This window comes from Bos mutus, chromosome 25, assembly GCF_027580195.1.
Source record: "Bos mutus isolate GX-2022 chromosome 25, NWIPB_WYAK_1.1, whole genome shotgun sequence".
Classification (NCBI taxonomy): domain Eukaryota; kingdom Metazoa; phylum Chordata; class Mammalia; order Artiodactyla; family Bovidae; genus Bos; species Bos mutus.
The window spans coordinates 23,990,328-24,008,375 of record NC_091641.1 but is presented as its reverse complement, the minus strand read 5'-3'; the positions used below and the strand labels follow the sequence as shown (position 1 = coordinate 24,008,375).

Sequence of the window (18,048 nt, the reverse complement as noted above, 5' to 3'; positions counted from 1 at the left end):
GTACCTGAGTCAAAGTATAGATTGTGCACACATCTAGCTGGCCCATCTGACCATGGACATCTCCCATAGCTCTGACACAAAGGCAGCAGGCATGGGGATTCAGTGCATGTCTGTGTGTGATAAGAGGTTCCTTAACTCGAGATATGCTGACCTCACAGCCCGCTGTTTGCTGTTACACACGTGTGGTTTTCCCTGGGATCAGAGATTCTAAAAATGGGTCAGGGCCTTGGTCTCTTCTGAAAGCCACAGCTGGGGTCCAGGGAAGCAGCTGGCATCAAGGTGGACATTTCTCATGAGCATCAACTGCCTTTGGTCCACTTGTCAAAGAAGTTCAGAGCCCCTTGAGACATCTGGGTCTCCTGGGTGGTCTCCAGCTGTGCCTCCAAGGAACCTCCTAGAGGTCTCCCTTGCAAAACATCCTCTCTCAATGGAGTTAATGGTCTGCTTTCTGTTTCTGCTGCCAAGTCCTTGTAAACAGGTCTACATCTCCTGCATTGGGCAGGGAGAGAAGTACAAAGGATGATGGGACATGCCATCTAAGTCCCTTATATAAGGATTGTGACACTCCAGAGCCTGGGGCTGTGTCTATCCTATTCAGGACTATCTTTTCCCAGCACCTAGCATTGTGCCTGGCACGTACTGGGTGCTCAAATAGATGTTTCTGGAAAGCTGAATGAACCCTGTGAGGGTATCATAATTATCCCCATATGATAGAAGCAGCAGCCTCCTGTTATACCCTCCATTTCTGCAATGCTTGACAGACTTATAATTACTTGTTCTTTTCCCCTTCCAGACCTTAAGCTCTGGGAAGGCAGAGGTTGTTTACTGATGTATCCCCAGCACATTGCCTGAATCATAGTAGGTTACCAGCAAATATTTCTTGACTGACTGAAAGGATAGATGGATGGATAAAGTTCAGAGACAGTGTGCATTTTATTTAAGCTCATAAAACCAGAGTTGAACCCAGTCTGTGACCAGACCGTGAAGTCCATTAGGGCAGGAATAGAGTCTGCTTTTTCTCACCATCAGATCCTTAGCACCACAGACAGTGCCTACACGGAGCAGGTGCTCAATAAATACTTATTGAATGAATGAATGACTCACAGACTGAGCTTTTTTTAATTATTATTTTGCAATACCCTTTAAGAAGATAGGGGCCTCATGAACAGATATATCACAAGACCCATTTTGAGAGAAAGCAGCATTTAAAGACACAGGCTATTTTTTGGTAATAAGGATTAAAGGGGAGAAAAATAGGAGCAGAGTGACTGAAGTGTGGGCTCCTTTCTCTATGGGTGGAGTGCTAGCCTGCATGGCCTCGCCAGTCAGTAGAAAGTGAGTTGGTAGCCACAGAGTACAGGATTTCCGGCCACGGATCACGGAGACATCAGGGTCAAAGTGGCCGACAGAAGCAGAGGCAGCCAGACCTGCAGAAGCCCTGAAAAGAAAGAGATTACAGGGTTGCTGCTAGCACTGATGTGCACATTTTATGGCAAAACTAACATAAAATGCCTCCTCTAAATTGACCAATTAGGAAAGAACATGTTATCTGACCGGATCAGTTAGAAAAAGGAAGTTTTTTCTTTACCTGCCCTGAAAACCAGTTAGAAAAAGGTGCCCTCCCAGATGGGCCAATCTGAAAAAGGCAGCCTTTCTGCAGGCACTAGCTGATAGCCACTCAAAAGCGTACTCCTGTGAAGTGACCAACCTACTCAACCTCGGTGACCTTGAGGGATAGTCACAAAGGGCAAGCCTCTTGGGGGCACCTTGCCTCTCCAGGACTGAGCTCACTGATACTGGAATGAACCAGCTTATGTCAAACACTAGGTTGGTGTAACAACCCACTCAGATCTAGGTGCCAAGAGCCAAGCAGAGCAACAATTACACAGATTCACTTTTTAATCCAGATTTTCAGACAATTTAGCAGCCATAAAAGTCAAGGGCCATTAAAATGCTGCCAGTCTCTGGTCTTTGTGGTCAGAGGAGCAGAAAAGCAGAAAACAGAGTTTTTTGTTTGTCTGCCATGTTCATCCTGGCTCCAAACATCCTGACAAAGGTGTTAGAGATACATCTTGAAGCTTCAGGAAATGCTCAAGGTGCAGATCACAACGCAGTGTGCGTGTCCACTGCATACAGGTGTGTGACAAGCATGCGTATGTCGGCATATGCAGATCCACACACAAGTAGCTGCAGCTGTGATGACGTTTTGTGTGTGAGTATGAATATGTGCATGTGACCTCGTGGGTGTGTGTGAAAAAGTCTAGGTGATGTTCGCTCTTGTGCACCTGTCTGTGTGTGCCTGCGTCTATGTGCACTGTCGTGGGACAGCACAGGTATGTGCGCGCGTGTGCAGCCCCAGGTCCAGCACTTTCCACACACGCAGTCACCTCTTCAGAGCTCAGGCCAAGCAGACCGGGCACTCCAGCACGCCCTAGGCCAACAGATAAAAGCCCCAGATGAAGGTTTTGGTCAAGTCCCTGTGCAAAGAGGATCTGAACTTACCCAAGCTACTGGGAGCAGCCCTTGACATTGCAGCCTGGCCCCCTGTGGGAGGAAACAGAAGGATCAGTGCACGGGAAGCCTGGAAGAAGCCCCTTCCGTCTGCTCTTGCTTGCAGCCAGAGTGTGGTCTCTTAAAAACCCCAATCTGGTCATCTCACTCCCCTGCTTTGGATCCCTCGGGGGCTGCTGTCTACTTTCAAGAGAAAGGGCCCAAAACCTTAGCAAGAACTACATGTTATTTATATTTCAATTAGAAGAAGGAGAAAGGGAAGGGGAAGGAGAAGAAGAAAAAAGAGAAGTACTATCATTGGAAGGACTGATGTTGAAGCTGAAACTCCAATACTTTGGCCACCTGATGTGAAGAGCTGACTCATTTTAAAAGATACTGATGCTGGGAAAGATTGAGGGCAGGAGGAGAAGGGGATGACAGAGGATGAGATGGTTGGATGGCATCACCGACTCAATGGACATGAGTTTGGGTAAACTCCGGGAATTGGTGATGGACAGGGAGGCCTGGCGTGCTGCGGTTCATGGGGTTGCAAAGAGTCAGACATGACTGAGCAACTGAACTGAACTGATAAGGCCTCATGTGGTCTGGTCCCACACCTCCATCAGCTCACCCACACCAACCTCCCCTCCTCCTTTCAGCCTGCCTGGCCAGTTCCTCTAGCACCCTGGGTTCCCTCCTGCAGAGGCCTTTTGCTCATTCTCTACTCTCTCCTTGGGATTCCTCCCTCTTTTCCATTTCTCCTGACCCCAGTTACTTAATCCTTTCTCAGTTTCCAAAACTTACTTCCTTTCTTCCCTAATCCTCTAGACTAGGTCTGCTTCCCCTGTGGCAAGAGCTCAGAGTTCCTGATCCATGTTCATGCCTGCACTTATCACAACTCCAGAGACACATGATTATTTAAATGATGTCTCCTCTACCAGTCCATAAGTGGCACACGAGCCAGGCTTGTACCCATTGCTGCTCATCCTGAACCCCCAGCCACTAACACAAGGCCTGCCACAAGGCAGGCATGAGAAGACAGCCGTGCAATGAATGAGAACCTGCAGGAGGAAGGCAGCTTATAGTCTACCTCGTCTCACAGGATTTACTTGCTCCAGCTCTTCGGACCCCAGGAAGATCCCAAGTGCCAGGTTCTCTCACCTCACCTCATCTCCAGAGAACATTTCTCACCAGGAACATGGAGAGGGGAGTGGCCTTCTTACCCTTCCGTGTGATGGGACCCAAGTTCAGGACACGGGTTTGGTCTATGATGCTCCCACTGCGGAATCTGGTCTCAGGGCAGGTCTGCAGGGAGACGGTGACAAAGAAACCTTTCCACAAGAGAGACTGAATGAGGCCCTGCCATGGGGAGCTGGGTGCACCCTTCATAAGAGCAACCTCTTGCCTCAGGCTGGGACTTGAGGATGGTAGAGGCAGGGGTTGTTAGGAGATCTGTATACATGCGTTCATGTCCCAGCTCTGCCGTTTGTTAGGTGTATGATCTTAGGCAAGTCACTTACATTTTCTAAGCCTCTCTCCCCATATGGAAAAAGGGGCTAATAAAATACCTCCCTTATAGAGTTGCTGTGAAGTATCAAAAAGTTAACACGTGCAAATTGCACACAGTGCTTAAAAATGTCAGTTTCTGCTATTAGAACACAAGCTTGCAGATAAATGAGAGGTTCACCAGCCTACTGCAGTGCCCTGATCTCACCCAGCTTCCGCACAGCCTAGTCTCCTGTCTGGCCATGGCAGCCTCGTCTTGTAGCTCTGACTAGCCCCGTACTAAAATGGAAATATGGCAGAGACGTTTTGTTTTCTTTTCACCTTGTGGCCAAGTGTCTTGGGTTACGGGAGTTGGGTGTGAGGGTGTGGCAAGCAGACTGACTCACAGGTCTGCACTTTTCATTCACGGTGTCACAGAGATACACTTCACAATGCAGGTACACCAGGTCGTAGTTTCCAGCAAAACGGAACATCTGGACAGAAAACCGGCCCTGAGGGGACTCCCCATTCTCCTCCACTTGGATGGTTGAGTCCGCAGCACGTGGACATCTGGGAAGGGGACATCACATAACATGGTTGGTTATGCAAACACTCTGGGGCCAGACTTCCTGGGTTCAGATCTCACTCTATCACTTATTAGCTGTGTGACTATGGGCAATTTACTCAATCTCTCTGAGCCCGTTGCCCTACCTATGTGCCAGGAATAATAATCTTAGCTTACATCGTCAGACAGTTGCGATAATTAAATGAGTTAAAATTACAAAGTAAACAGTATATGGCGTACAATAGGTGCTACATGTATGTGACTCTAAAATACAAATGTAATCAGTTCAGAGCTTAAGGACAGTTACTTAAGGATAGTAAGTAAGCACTTAAGTAAGTGTATCCTTAAGTAAGCACTTTTTGATTTCTCAGGAAATGGCATTCAGGAGTCATTGCTGCTGCTGCTGCTGCTAAGTCGCTTCAGTCATATCCGACTCTGTGCAATCCCATAGACAGCAGCCCACCAGGCTCCGCCAACCCTGGGATTCTCCCCGAAAGAGTACTGGAGTGGGTTGCCATTTCCTTCTCCAAGGCATGGAAGTGAAAAGTGAAAGTGAAGTCGCTCAGTCATGTCCGACTCTTAGCGACCCCATGGACCGCAACCTGCCAGGCTCCTCTGTCCGTGGGATTTTCCAGGCAGGAGTCATTACCTAGCATTTATTGGCTATCTACTAGTGCCTGGTGTTAATTCTAACATTGGAAACATCTGAGCACTGAAGGCTGCTGGCCAAGTTGGGGTATGTATGTGTGCTCATCAGCACACATTATTACCCAGTGCACCCAAACACGCAGAAACTCAAAACTGCACATCCAGAGACTCACGTGAGTGCTGGGCTGGATCAGGGTACACAGGCACTCTAAGCAGGCAAATCGGGCACCCCGTCTGCTTTTTGACACTATCCGCTCAAAATGGACTTAGAAAAGGGGCTGAAGGCTGACTGCATTGGAGGACCAAGAAAGAAACTTCTCGGAATGGTGTTCATTTTGTTCTGTGTCCCCCACAATTCAAATCTGACTCTACTTGACAAAAGAAAAGCCCTGTGGTTAAGGAGACCCACCTTACAAAAAGCAGAGGAAGAGGCAGCCAGCACTGCCCTTGGCAGCCCCAGGCAGTCAACCCAAGTAAGGCGCCTACGTGTCTCCCCCAGTGCTTAAGCACCTCCTCAACTCATCTCCGCCTTACACCCCTGTGATATTCTGAACAACTCACAGACTGGCAGTCCTCAGCCCAGCTCCCACTCATGCCATGGCAGAAACACAGGCCACAGCCAGCATTTCTTCATGCTTCGTTTTCAAGACTTTTTAAGCTTTTCACAATATACATGCTCTACCTTTATACTCAGATAAATATATATATATATATACACACACACAAGCTTAAAAATCCCTGCACAGTAGATTTTCTTCATGCCTGTTTCACATATGAGAACATGAATATCCAGACAGATGAGCTGAACTAAGAACTGTTTGCTGTTTCTTGAACTAAGAAACAGCAAACCCATGCTATGAGCCCAAGTCTCCATGATGTCCCAGTCAAGGTCATGTCAATATTTTTCAAATTTCAGTTCTTTTTGCCTAATACAGAAACCACCTCCCTGAATGTTTTCCTGTTTGCCAACACCTGTACTATTATTTTACATTATTTTATTATTATTATTACTATTTTTATTTAAATCTACAAACGTTTTTTTTAAAAAAGATCATGACCACAAATAGCAAACCAAGGGCTTCCCAGGTGGCAAAATAAAGAATCTCCACCTGCCAATACAGGAGATGCAAGAGATGAGGGTTCCATCCTGAGGTCAGGGAGATCCCCTGGAGTAGGAAATGGCAACCCACTTCAGTACTCTTGCCTGCAGACTTACATGGACAGAGGAACCTGGCAGGCTACAGTCTGTGGGGTCACAAAGAATTGAATGACTGAGAACATAGCACATTGCTTGCCATATATAAAACACGACCATACAAACACAGTCAGACACTACTGTTGCATTTTACTTCAACACTGTTGATTGTAAAAGACCCCCAAAAGACTTCTGCTCTCCTTTCTTTTTGTTGTAAAGGGAGATTAGCAAATAACGGAAGTGTGAACACCAGATGAGCACCCAATTGACGTGACCAGGCAGATTTTAAGAGAAGTGAGACAGAAATAGGTCAGGGTCTCCTGGGAGCGCTTTCTCTGACTGCACTATTAAGACAGCAACTCCCCTCCCTTTTTCCTGCTTCATTTTTTTTCTCTATAGCACCGTCATCATTCACATGCCATGGATGGCACTTTCGTTTAATTGTTGATCTCCCCACTTAGAATATCAGCGATAAGGGTGCAGACTTTTGTCTCTTCTATTCACTGTTATCCACATAGCCTGGCACACAATAAGCTTCCAAAAATATCTGTTCAATTTATGAATGAAAATGTGAACCACTTTCTCACAGTGTGGTTCATGTTTCTCTAATGTGTTTGAGTTAAAAGCGGTCCATCTGTGTCCTCCCTGTTTCCACTGACCCTTTTCTAACCATGCCTCTGCTGTATTCCTCCCAGCCAAGTGCCAGCCTGCTCCTGTCCAGGGCCTGCCTTTCCATCACGTTCCTCATCCTTTTCTGAATCCTAGACCCCCTCTGCCATCTGGTGAAGCCTATGCACTCCTCGTCAAAAGTAATGCTTTAAATGCATACACTAAATTACATAAGATAATAAAAAAAATTAAATATAATTCTTAAAATATTAAACTTAATACATCATGTATTTACATATCTGGATATAACTATATATTTACAAGTACAAGTATTTGATATATATCAAATAATAAGATCTAGTTGAAATTCTAATACTACAATATAGTAAAATCAGTAAAAATACTGACTTGTGTAAATGTCTTCAAATGTCCTGCTAATACTTCTCTGGTTTGTTGCCTATATCATAATGAATGACAGTGCTGAATTTCAGCTAGAGGTGAATGAATGTGAAGATGTACTTTGTACCCATCCAAGTCTAAAGTCCCTCCCCAGCCCCAAATTCCATCCAACAGGCCTTACCTGTCCTGGATGATGAAGTATTTCAAGGGGTCTGTGGCATTGCTGCTGGGCGTGGCATAGCAGTTGGTCATGAGCAGTACAAACCGGGACAAGTCACCCCCATCCAGCATGGTGCCGACGTAGAGAAACGCCTCTGTGGACAGGGTCACAGAGGAGCCTTGGTAGGGCTGTGTGTAGGCAGGGCTCTGGAAGAGTGCCATTCGCACGGTGAATGTGCCGGTCCCGCCCATGCTGATGTTGAGGGCGCTGCAGGGGGAGAGAGGCTGGTGAGACAACCAGAACCAAGAACAGCAACAGATAGGTCACTCTTTCTGATCTGCATTCCTGGGCCATCCCTGGCAGTTATTTGGAATTTTATCCAGCAACAGGACTGGAATCCACCAACCACTGCTCTGCAAAATACAATAATCACACACAGGTCACTTAGGGATCTTGTTGAAGTGCAGATTCTGGATCTGTAGCTTTGGGATAGGGCTAAAGGTTCTGCATTTCTAATAAGTTCCCAGGTGACGCTGCTGCTTCTGATCCAGAGATCACATTTTTCTGTAACACGTCTACCCCTTCACATGGTGGCCCTTGCATTTAAGTGTGGCAAACACATTCTCAAGGGAATCACCTAGATTCCTTTTTTGATCTTAATATAGAACAGTTTTAAAAGATGGGCTATGAGTCCTATAGGCCTTAGTCAGAGTTCTGATTCCACCTACAGCAGAAGATTAGGATTTTTAAAATGCATTATTTTAAATCACATTAAAAACAGCCACACTGATGGCAACTCCATGGGGATTATCCTACAAAGGACACTGAAAGACTGATGCCCCAGGAAAGGGGGTACATGAGAAATAGTAATGCGGAAGTCCATTTTAGAGGTGAGTACTGGGTTATTTGTTTGGACTTGGTGTTCGACTGGGATGAGATTTCTAGCTTAAGCCAGAGAGAGATCTGCATACAGCTGTTTTGTTCTCTGGAACCTAGCAGGTCTGAGGCATGGCCACATTGCTCCAGAGCACTTCTTGGCCAGGTGATGTTCCACACAGAGGCAGACAAGGAGCAACTGGCTTCCTTCAAGTCAGCCAAGCACCTTCATCAGTGGTAGGTGCCCTTCCCAAGTCTGGTTGGCCCAGAAAACATGTGACCATGGACAAGCTTCAAAAAAAAGGTCATGGTAGAGTGGAGGCTCTATGCCGGATGGCCTGGGTTTGAATCCCAGTTCTGTAACTTACTTTCCTCTACCACTTTGGACAAATTACTAAACTTTCTTTGAACTTCAATTTCAATAATAATAATATTTAAACCTTCTAGGCCATGCTAAGATTTCAGTGAGGTGTTCCATCTAGAGCACTTAGCACAATGCCTGACATATGGTCAGCTCTTGCTAAACACTTGTTATTATCACAACTATTATTTTTTTCCAAGTATCTGCATCATTGGCTTGTGATTCATCCTATTCAGAAATGTTCAAGTTTATTTAGCAACAGGATCCTTTTATTTTCTAAGTAATAAAATTGATAAAGAAGATGTGGTACATATACATGATGGGATACTACTCAGCTATAAAAAAGGATGAAATAATGCCATTTGCAGCAACATGGAAGAAACTAGAGATTATCATACTAAGTAAAGTCAGAAAGAGAAAGATAAATATCATATGATATCACTTACATGTAGAATCTAAAATATGGCACAACCGAAGCAATCTATGAAATAGAAATAGACTCACAGATTTATAGAACAGATCTGTGGCTGTCAGGGGAAGGGGGGCTGGTGTAGGGGGTTGGGATTAGCAGATTTAAGCTATTATACACAGAATGGATAAACAGCAAGGTCCTACTGTATAGCACTGGAACCTAGAATCAATAACCTATGACAAACCATAATGGAAAAGAATATTAAAAAAGAATGCATAGACATTAACACAACATTGTAAATCAACTATACTTCAATTGAAAAAATAAAATTTAAAAAGTTCTCTGGTTCACATCCCCAAATCACTTCCTTAAAGACCTTCACACTCCAAGAAGCATAATTTGTAAACCCCTCTTTATTCAAATTTCTCCTATTTACAGAGAAAGAAACTGAGATCCAAATATGGGGTACAATTTGCCCAGTTCCATAGCAGGTCTGAACTGAGACTCCAACCTTCTTTCTTTTGGTCCAACCACTCTACCCCTCAGATAAACCAGGGACCCTAATATGGGTTTCACCACTGCAGAGCACTTTTGTGCTTCTAAGAAAGACAGTACTTTACTGCTAAATCCATTTAACATATGAGAAGACTGACGCCTAGAATAGGGTTATCAATTTCCCAAAGCCATTTGTGAGATAGAGCCAGGATTTGAAAGTGGGCTCCAGATTTCCTAGCTGGGTTCCTTATGGACTCTTTTTGGAGTCCAACACTGCCTCCCAGCTGACCGCCTCCAATCAACTCCTTATTGGTGGCAGCTGATAGAGAAGCTGAGGTCCTGGCGGCCAAGGGTTTGTGGGGTGGAGTTGGCCAGGGACACTGGGGACCCTCTCTGGCCGCACCTGACCATTGGCTGCAGGGAGGTCTTCAGGCTGACTTTCATGTCCAGGGGATAGGAGCACGCAAAGTTGATTCTGATGTTGAGGTCACGGATGATGATCTCATCTGCCAGGTAGAGAGTGTTGCTGTATGTGGCGTGGGTCTCATTCCTCTGTATTGGGGTAGGAAGGTGGGGGGAGGAAGGGCGGAAAAGGAATAGAATCTGAGTAGGATTCAAAACCAAAGGCATTGAAACTGCTGAAACTGCCCTCCCAGTTTCCATTAGCATGAGTCATGAGCTAGGCACCCCCCTCCCAAGCTGAATGTCCCTACTGCATCTTTGCACGGATCCTTCAATGACCCTGACAGGCAGGATGACCACCTCCTTAATATAGATGGAAGTTCATGGGAACTGGGTAACTTATCCATGGTACAGGGGGTCTAAGAAGCCTGGACTCTTCCCATCACCTCATGCCTCCTCTCGTGCATGCCAAAAGACTAAAAATCACATACTGAGTCATCATTAATGGCAGATTGTCAAAAAGTCATATTTGGCAAATGACAATTATTTCCTTGTTTCTTATGTCTTTTTTTTTTTCTCTATGTGGGGGATGAGGGAGATGCAAGGAAGCAGAACCCACTCACACAAATGTTTACCTCTGGGTCCCTTTGGAGGAGGCTTCTGTAGCTGAGGCCCTGGCTCTCTGAACACTCAAAGTGCAGACTCTGCCTCCCAGGAACCATCAGAGACAAACAGATCTGCTTCTGAACTCAGTGCTGATACCTACTGGCTTAGAATAGTCATTGCTCTGTTGGGGGCATCTGTCAAATGGGGAACTATCACTATGGATTGTCCTCTTCATTTGAAACTGACATTTATTGAGCACTTACTTTGTGCCAGTCACTTGTACTAACCACTTTGCACACAGTAACTCCTTTAACTCTCCTAACCCTATGAAGTCAGTAGGTGCCCAAGATGCTACTGGAGATCAGTGGAGAAATAACTCCAGAAAGAATGAAGGGATGGAGCCAAAGCAAAAAGAATACCCAGCTGTGGATGTGACTGGTGATAGAAGCAAGGTCTGATGCTGTAAAGAGCAATACTGCATAGCAGCCTGGAATGTCAGGTCCATGAATCAAGGCAAATTGGAAGTGGTCATACAAGAGATGGCAAGAGTGAATGTTGACATTCGAGGAATCAGCAAACTGAAATGGACTGGAATGGGTGAATTTAACTCAGATGACCATTATATCTACTACTGCAGACAGGAATCCCTCAGAAGAAATGCAGTAGCCATCATGGTCAACAAAAGAGTCAGAAATGCAGTACTTGGATGCAATCTCAAAAACAACAGAATGATCTCTGTTTGTTTCCAAGGCAAACCATTCAATATCACAGTAATCCAAGTCTATGCCCCAATGAGTAATGCTGAAAAAGCTGAAGTTGAACGGTTCTATGAAGACCTACAAGATCTTTTAGAACTAACACCCAAAACAGATGTCCTTTTCATTATAGGGGACTGGAAAGCAAAAGTAGGAAGTCAAGAAACACCTGGAGTAACAGGCAAATTTGGCCTTGGAATATGGAATGAAGCAGGGCAAAGACTAATAGGGTTTTGCAAAGAAAATGCACTGGTCATAACAAACACCCTCTTCCAACAACACAAGAGAAGACTCTACACATGGACATCACCAGATGGTCAACACCGAAATCAGATTGATTATATTCTTTGCAGCCAAAGATGGAGAAGCTCTATACAGTCAGCAAAAACAAGACCAGGAGCTGACTGTGGCTCAGACCATGAACTCCTTATTGCAAAATTCAGACTTAAATTGAAGAAAGTAGGGAAAACCACTAGACCATTCAGGTATGACCTAAATCAAATCCCTTATGATTATACAGTGGAAGTGAGAAATAGATTTAAGAGCCTAGATCTGATAGATAGAGTGCCTGATGAACTATGGAATGAGGTTCATGACATTGTACAGGAGACAGGGATCAAGACCATCCCCATGGAAAAGAAATGCAAAAAAGCAAAATGGCTGTCTGCGGAGGCCTTACAAATAGCTGTGAAAAGAAGAGAAGCGAAAAGCAAAGGAGAAAAGGTAAGATATAAGCATCTGAATGCAGAGTTCCAAAGAATAGCAAGGAGAGATAAGAAAGCCTTCTTCAGTGATCAATGCAAAGAAATAGAGGAAAACAACAGAATGGGAAAGACTAGAGATCTCTTCAAGAAAATCAGAGATACCAAAGAAACATTTCATGCAAAGATGGGCTCGATAAAGGACAGAAATGGTATGGACCTAACAGAAGCAGAAGATATTAAGAAGAGATGGCAAGAATACACAGAAGAACTGTACAAAAAAGATCTTCACGACCCAGATAATCATGATGGTGTGATCACTGACCTAGAGCCAGGCATCCTGGAATGTGAAGTCAAGTGGGCCTTAGAAAGCATCACTATGAACAAAGCTGGTGGAGGTGATGGAATTCCAGTTGAGCTATTCCAAATCCTGAAAGATGATGCTGCACTCAACAGGCCAGCAAATTTGGAAAACTCATCAGTGGTCACAGGACTGGAAAAGGTCAGTTTTCATTCCAATCCCAAAGAAAGACAATGCCAAAGAATGCTCAAACTACCGCACAATTGCATTCATCTCACACGCTACTAAAGTAATGCTCAAAATTCTCCAAGCCAGGCTTCAGCAACATGTGAACCATGAACTTCCTGACGTTCAAGCTGGTTTTAGAAAAGGCAGAGGAACCAGAGATTAAATTGCCAACATACGCTGGATCATGGAAAAAGCAAGAGAGTTCCAGAAAAACATCGATTTTTGCTTTATTGACTATGCCAAAGCCTTTGACTGTGTGGATCACAATAAACTGCGGAAAATTCTGAAAGAGATGGGAATACCAGATCACCTGATCTGCCTCTTGAGAAATTTGTATGCAGGTCAGGAAGCAACAGTTAGAACTGGACATGGAACAACAGACTGGTTCCAAATAGGAAAAGGAGTACATCAAGGCTGTATATTGTCACCCTGATTATTTAACTTATATGCAGAGTACATCATGAGAAATGCTGGACTGGAAGAAACACAAGCTGGAATCAAGATTGCTGGGAGAAATATCAATAACCTCAGATATACAGATGACACCACCCTTATGGCAGAAAGTGAAGAGGAACTCAAAAGCTTCTTGATGAAAGTGAAAGTGGAGAGTGAAAAAGTTGGCTTAAAGCTCAACATTCAGAAAACAAAGATTATGGCATCTGGTCCCATCACTTCATGGGAAATAGATGGGGAAACAGTGGAAACAGTGTCAGACTTTATTTTTCTGGGCTCCAAAATCACTACAGATGGTGACCGCAGCCATGAAATTAAAAGACGCTTACTCCTTGGAAGGAAAGTTATGACCAACCTAGATAGCATATTCAAAAGCAGAGACATTACTTTGCCAACAAAGGTCCGTCTAGTCAAGGCTATGGTTTTTCCTGTGGTCATGTATGGATGTGAGAGTTGGACTGTGAAGAAAGCTGAGCGCTGAAGAATTGATGCTTTTGAACTGTGGTGTTAGAGAAGACTCTTGAGAGTCCCTTGGACTGCAAGGAGATCCAACCAGTCCATTCTGAAGGAGATCAGCCCTGGGATTTCTTTGGAGGGAATGATGCTAAAGCTGAAACTCCAGTACTTTGGCCACCTGATGTGAAGAGTTGACTCATTGGAAAAGACTCTGATGCTGGGAGGGATTGGGGGCAAGAGGAGAAGGAGACAACAGAGGATGAGATGGCTGGATGGCATCACTGACTCGATTGACGTGAGTCTCAGTGAACTCCGGGTGTTGGTGATGGACAGGGAGGCCTGGCATGCTGCAATTCATGGGGTCGCAAAGAGTCAGACACGACTGAGCGACTGATCTGATCTGATCTGATCTGAACCCTATGAAGGAGTTACTATTACTCCATTTTCAGTGGAGGAAGCTGAGCCACATCCAGGTTAAATAACTCACCCAATTCACACAACTAGTAAGTGGTGGGGCTGTGCTCCGACCCTGTCCCATACCTGCCAGAACGTACCATCATCACTGTCCCACAGGGGCCATCCCTGGCTGGGGTCACCACAGACATCCAGTCCCGGTCGCCCCTCTCAGTGAAGCCTGAGCACTGGCTGTCATGCAGGTACATGAAGACCTTCTCAAAGCCCAGACTCTTCAGCTGGCACTTGCTCAGGGACAACTTAATGTCATCAACCCCACATTCCAGCCTGCGCTCCAGGAAGGAGAGATCTGAAATGGTCAGGGAAGGCAGGATTGGAGGCCTGTGACCACAGTTCAAGGTTTAGCACATCCCCAGGGCCCAGGTCCAGCTAGCTGGGTTGGCCACCAGCCAACCAGCTGGGAGTACTCAGAGTCATGCTGTGGTCTCCCCTCTCAGGGAGGTGGAAACATGAGACTGGGTTCCAAGTATCACTGGATGGATCCACGTGACTAACCACCAGCCCATGTCACCCTAAGCCTAGGCTGTACGCAAAGAAAAGTAACACATTTGGGTCATTCGATGCTCTCTCTGTGTGCTCAGACATGTCCAACTCTTTGCAACTCTATGGACAGACTGTAGCCTGCCAGACTCCACAGCCCCGGCACTAAATATCATTGAACCCTAATAAAACAAAACAAATAGCAAGCAAACAAAGCTAATAAGTTAATGGTAATTTCTTTCCATCCTTTCTGTATCAAGGGGACAATCCTCAAGATTTGCTAATGTTTTTATTATTAACACCATACACTTGCCAATTTTCCTTGAAACCACAGAGAACAGACCTCTGGTTAAGTATTTGCAGCATATAAAGAGATCCAGTTAGATTTTTTTAATTAAAGTATTACATAGTTGATGAAATTTAACAACTTTCTTTCATTGTATTCATTATTACTGCTACTGCCCACAGATAAGACGCATTAGTGAACTTCAACGGCCCAAGTTTACTTAAAAGAAGGTTGTGACTAAAACCAAGACTGGAATTTGGGAAACACTAGCCAAGGCAACCCACTCCAGTACTCTTGCCTGGAAAATCCCATGGGCAGAGGAGCCTGGTAGGCTGCTGTCTACGGAGTCCCTAAGAGACAGACACGACTGAGTGACTTCACTTTCACTTTTCACTTCATGCATTGGAGAAGGAAATGGCAACCCACTCCAGTGTTCTTGCCTGGAGAATCCCAGGGACGGGGGAGCCTGGTGGGCTGCCATCTATAGGGTCACACAGAGTCGGACACGACTGAAGCGACTTAGCAGCAGCAGCAGCCTGCTTCAGTCATTATGTATACAGGGAAACAGGTTTAGAGATGGCCAGGGCCCTGCTCAGGGTCCTCAGCCGGTCAGCGGAGGGCCCAGTCCAAGAAACCACAGACTGCTGGCCAGGCCTGTGTTCTTGTACTGTGGGAATACAGCTCAGGTTAGCCTTTGGCCAATAGGTGGCAACCTCCTGCTTATCCATCAGGATTTTGGGGGCCTCCGAAAGAAGCCTGGGAGTGGGGTTGTTCCTCAAGCTCTGGGAGCTTATGGGTCAACTAAAGGGAGACTCCAGGAATCCAGAGGGCTTCTGGCTGATTTTAATAGGTATTACTGGACTGACTTTCCACTCCGATTGGATAATATGCACACCCTGGGTCATCCCCACAGGCCCCCAATTCACACACAGGAATATGTCCCTCCCCAGGTCCCTGGCATTTCTGAGTACCACCCCACCTCCCCATCGGCCTCACCGGTGACGTTGAAGTCCTGTTTGCACTGGCAGTGCCATTCACCATTATCCGATTTGCAGTCCTCATCCACACGGCACTCCTCACACGTCCCCTCCACAGAGCTGGGGTCTGCAGGGTCACAGATACAGTCAACAAGGATGAGTTCCAGTCTCTCGGGGCGCCCACAGGGCCCAGGGGGGGTTGCTGGGAGACACCCGCTCACCTGTGCAGTAAGCCAGATGGCACTCAGGGGGCGCCGTCAGGTTGTACACGTAGTAGCCGCCGGCACAGGCCTTCACTTGGATGGGCGCGTCCCACAGGCAGCAGTCACCGCTCCAGTGTGCACAGGCCACGCGGTTCACGATGCCCTCGTCGCTCGATGGGTGCGTGCCGTTGAGCCACATAGGCGCGGCTGTGTTGCAGTGCAGGACGGGCACGCAGGTCTCGGGCAGGCGCACGCCGGCCTGGCCCACGAAGCGGTACCAGCCGCCCAGACTGACATCACAGATGTAGCCGGAGCCGTACTCTGTGCTGCGCCAGTATTCGTCCAGGATGCGGTGCACCTGGCACGGGTCCAAGCACACGAGCGCGTCGCCCTCCCGCACGCAGTCTAGCCCAGGCCCACAGGAGCCCGGGGAACACTCACAGTGCCTTCCGTCTCCCAGGTAGCCCGCAGGACACACGCACGAGTAGTTGCCCTCGCCATTGATGCAAGTGGCCATGGCGTGGCAGCGGCTGAGCCCTGGCTCTGCACACTCGTCCACATCCTCGCAGCCGAGCTCCGAGCTCAGGAGAAAACCTTCAGGGCAGACGCACGTGTAAGAGCCCAGCGTATTCACGCAGCTCTTGGTGGCGGAGCAGTTGTGCGCCCCCAGAACGGCGCATTCGTCCAGATCCACACACTCGAGGCCGTCGCCAGTGAAGCCCTCCTGGCAGGCGCAGGTCGTGGCAGCCCCGTCCACTGTACAAGTGGCATTGCTGTGACATTCAGAGCAGCTTTCTGCAGGCAGAAAAGCCCAGATTCAGAGTAGGGGCCACTAGGCCACTGTTCACCAAGAGACTCTTTCCATGGTCCTTAGGGTTCTTTAAGACATAGCAGACTCCCTTTGAAAGAAACAAATAAACCTCCCCCGATGTCTAAACACCCACCTGCATTCTTGTGTTAAGCATTGCATTCAAGCTGTGTCATCTTTTCAAACATCCACCTTCCCACCACCAGAGGAATAATGCAGGTAATAATACTTGACACTTCGGTAAGGATTTGGGGAACCCTGTCACCCCTTCCCCAACTTGATATATTCTATGCCTTTTGCTCAAATCTCCTTCCCTGCCTCCCCTCTCTACCTAGCAGTGACACTGACATTTTGTGTGTTCCTCTACGACAATAACAACAGTAAAGATGGTGAGCTCTCATGTATTAAGTGCTTAGGATATGCCAGACACTGGGATAGGCATTTTCTATCCATTAGCTAATAGAATCCTCTCCAGTGGCCCTGGGCAATTACTTTTGTATTTAGCCATAGTTTAAAGGTGAGGAAACTTGAGATTCAGAGGGTTTAAGCTACTTGCTTCATTGGTAAGCAGCAGAACCAGGACACAAATGGAGGTTGCAGGACCACAGTGTGTGTGCTCCACAATGACACAGTGGTATTTACTCTGCTCCAGAGAAATCCAGTTGGGGGTTGTGGAGAGGTGTCTAGCTCCCTTCTCCAACAAAAAGCTAACAGCAATGTGCAACCCAATGGAAGGGTCACTTATGTGTGAAAGGGGATGTCTTTGGGTCCCACCCAAGTATGTTCACATCTCTTGTGTGGTTGAATATGTTCTTGACCTTCCAGTAAAGTGCTGGGGGTGGGGGGGCGGGCTTAGTGATGTTCTAAACTTTTGTCTCTCAATATGTGATCCAAGGATCACATCATCAGCATCATCCGGGAGCTCATTAGAATGCAGAGTCTCAGGCCCCACCCCAGGCCTACTGAATCAGAATCTGCATTTTAGTAAAATTCCTGGGTGAGTCCTATGTACCTTAAAGTATAAGAAATGAATTTAGAATAAAGACTATGCAAATCCCAAGCATAAAAGGAGAGGGACTGAGACCTCTTCTGCTAACGGGGCACTGCTCTCTACACACACAGCACTTACTTGCTGATGAGGTGTCAGTTGCTGCAGGTATGATGACCCAAGAGGTCACCACCGCTGCCATCCACATGAAGTTCGGAGAGAAAAGACACTTCAT

The 18,048-nt window shown here is 46.4% G+C and overlaps 1 protein-coding gene across 1 annotated transcript; it reads right to left on the bottom strand.

The window, feature by feature from the left end:
- Positions 1-1,376: 1,376 nt before the first annotated feature.
- Positions 1,377-18,048, bottom strand: UMOD (uromodulin). The gene is made up of 10 exons (XM_005895574.3): positions 17,955-18,048; positions 16,036-16,812; positions 15,834-15,941; positions 14,152-14,360; positions 10,099-10,247; positions 7,573-7,818; positions 4,383-4,545; positions 3,714-3,795; positions 2,503-2,544; positions 1,377-1,438 (listed from the first exon to the last, which is right to left on the bottom strand). The coding sequence occupies exons 1-10, from the start codon at positions 18,046-18,048 to the stop codon at positions 1,377-1,379; spliced, it is 1,932 nt and encodes a 643-aa protein (XP_005895636.2).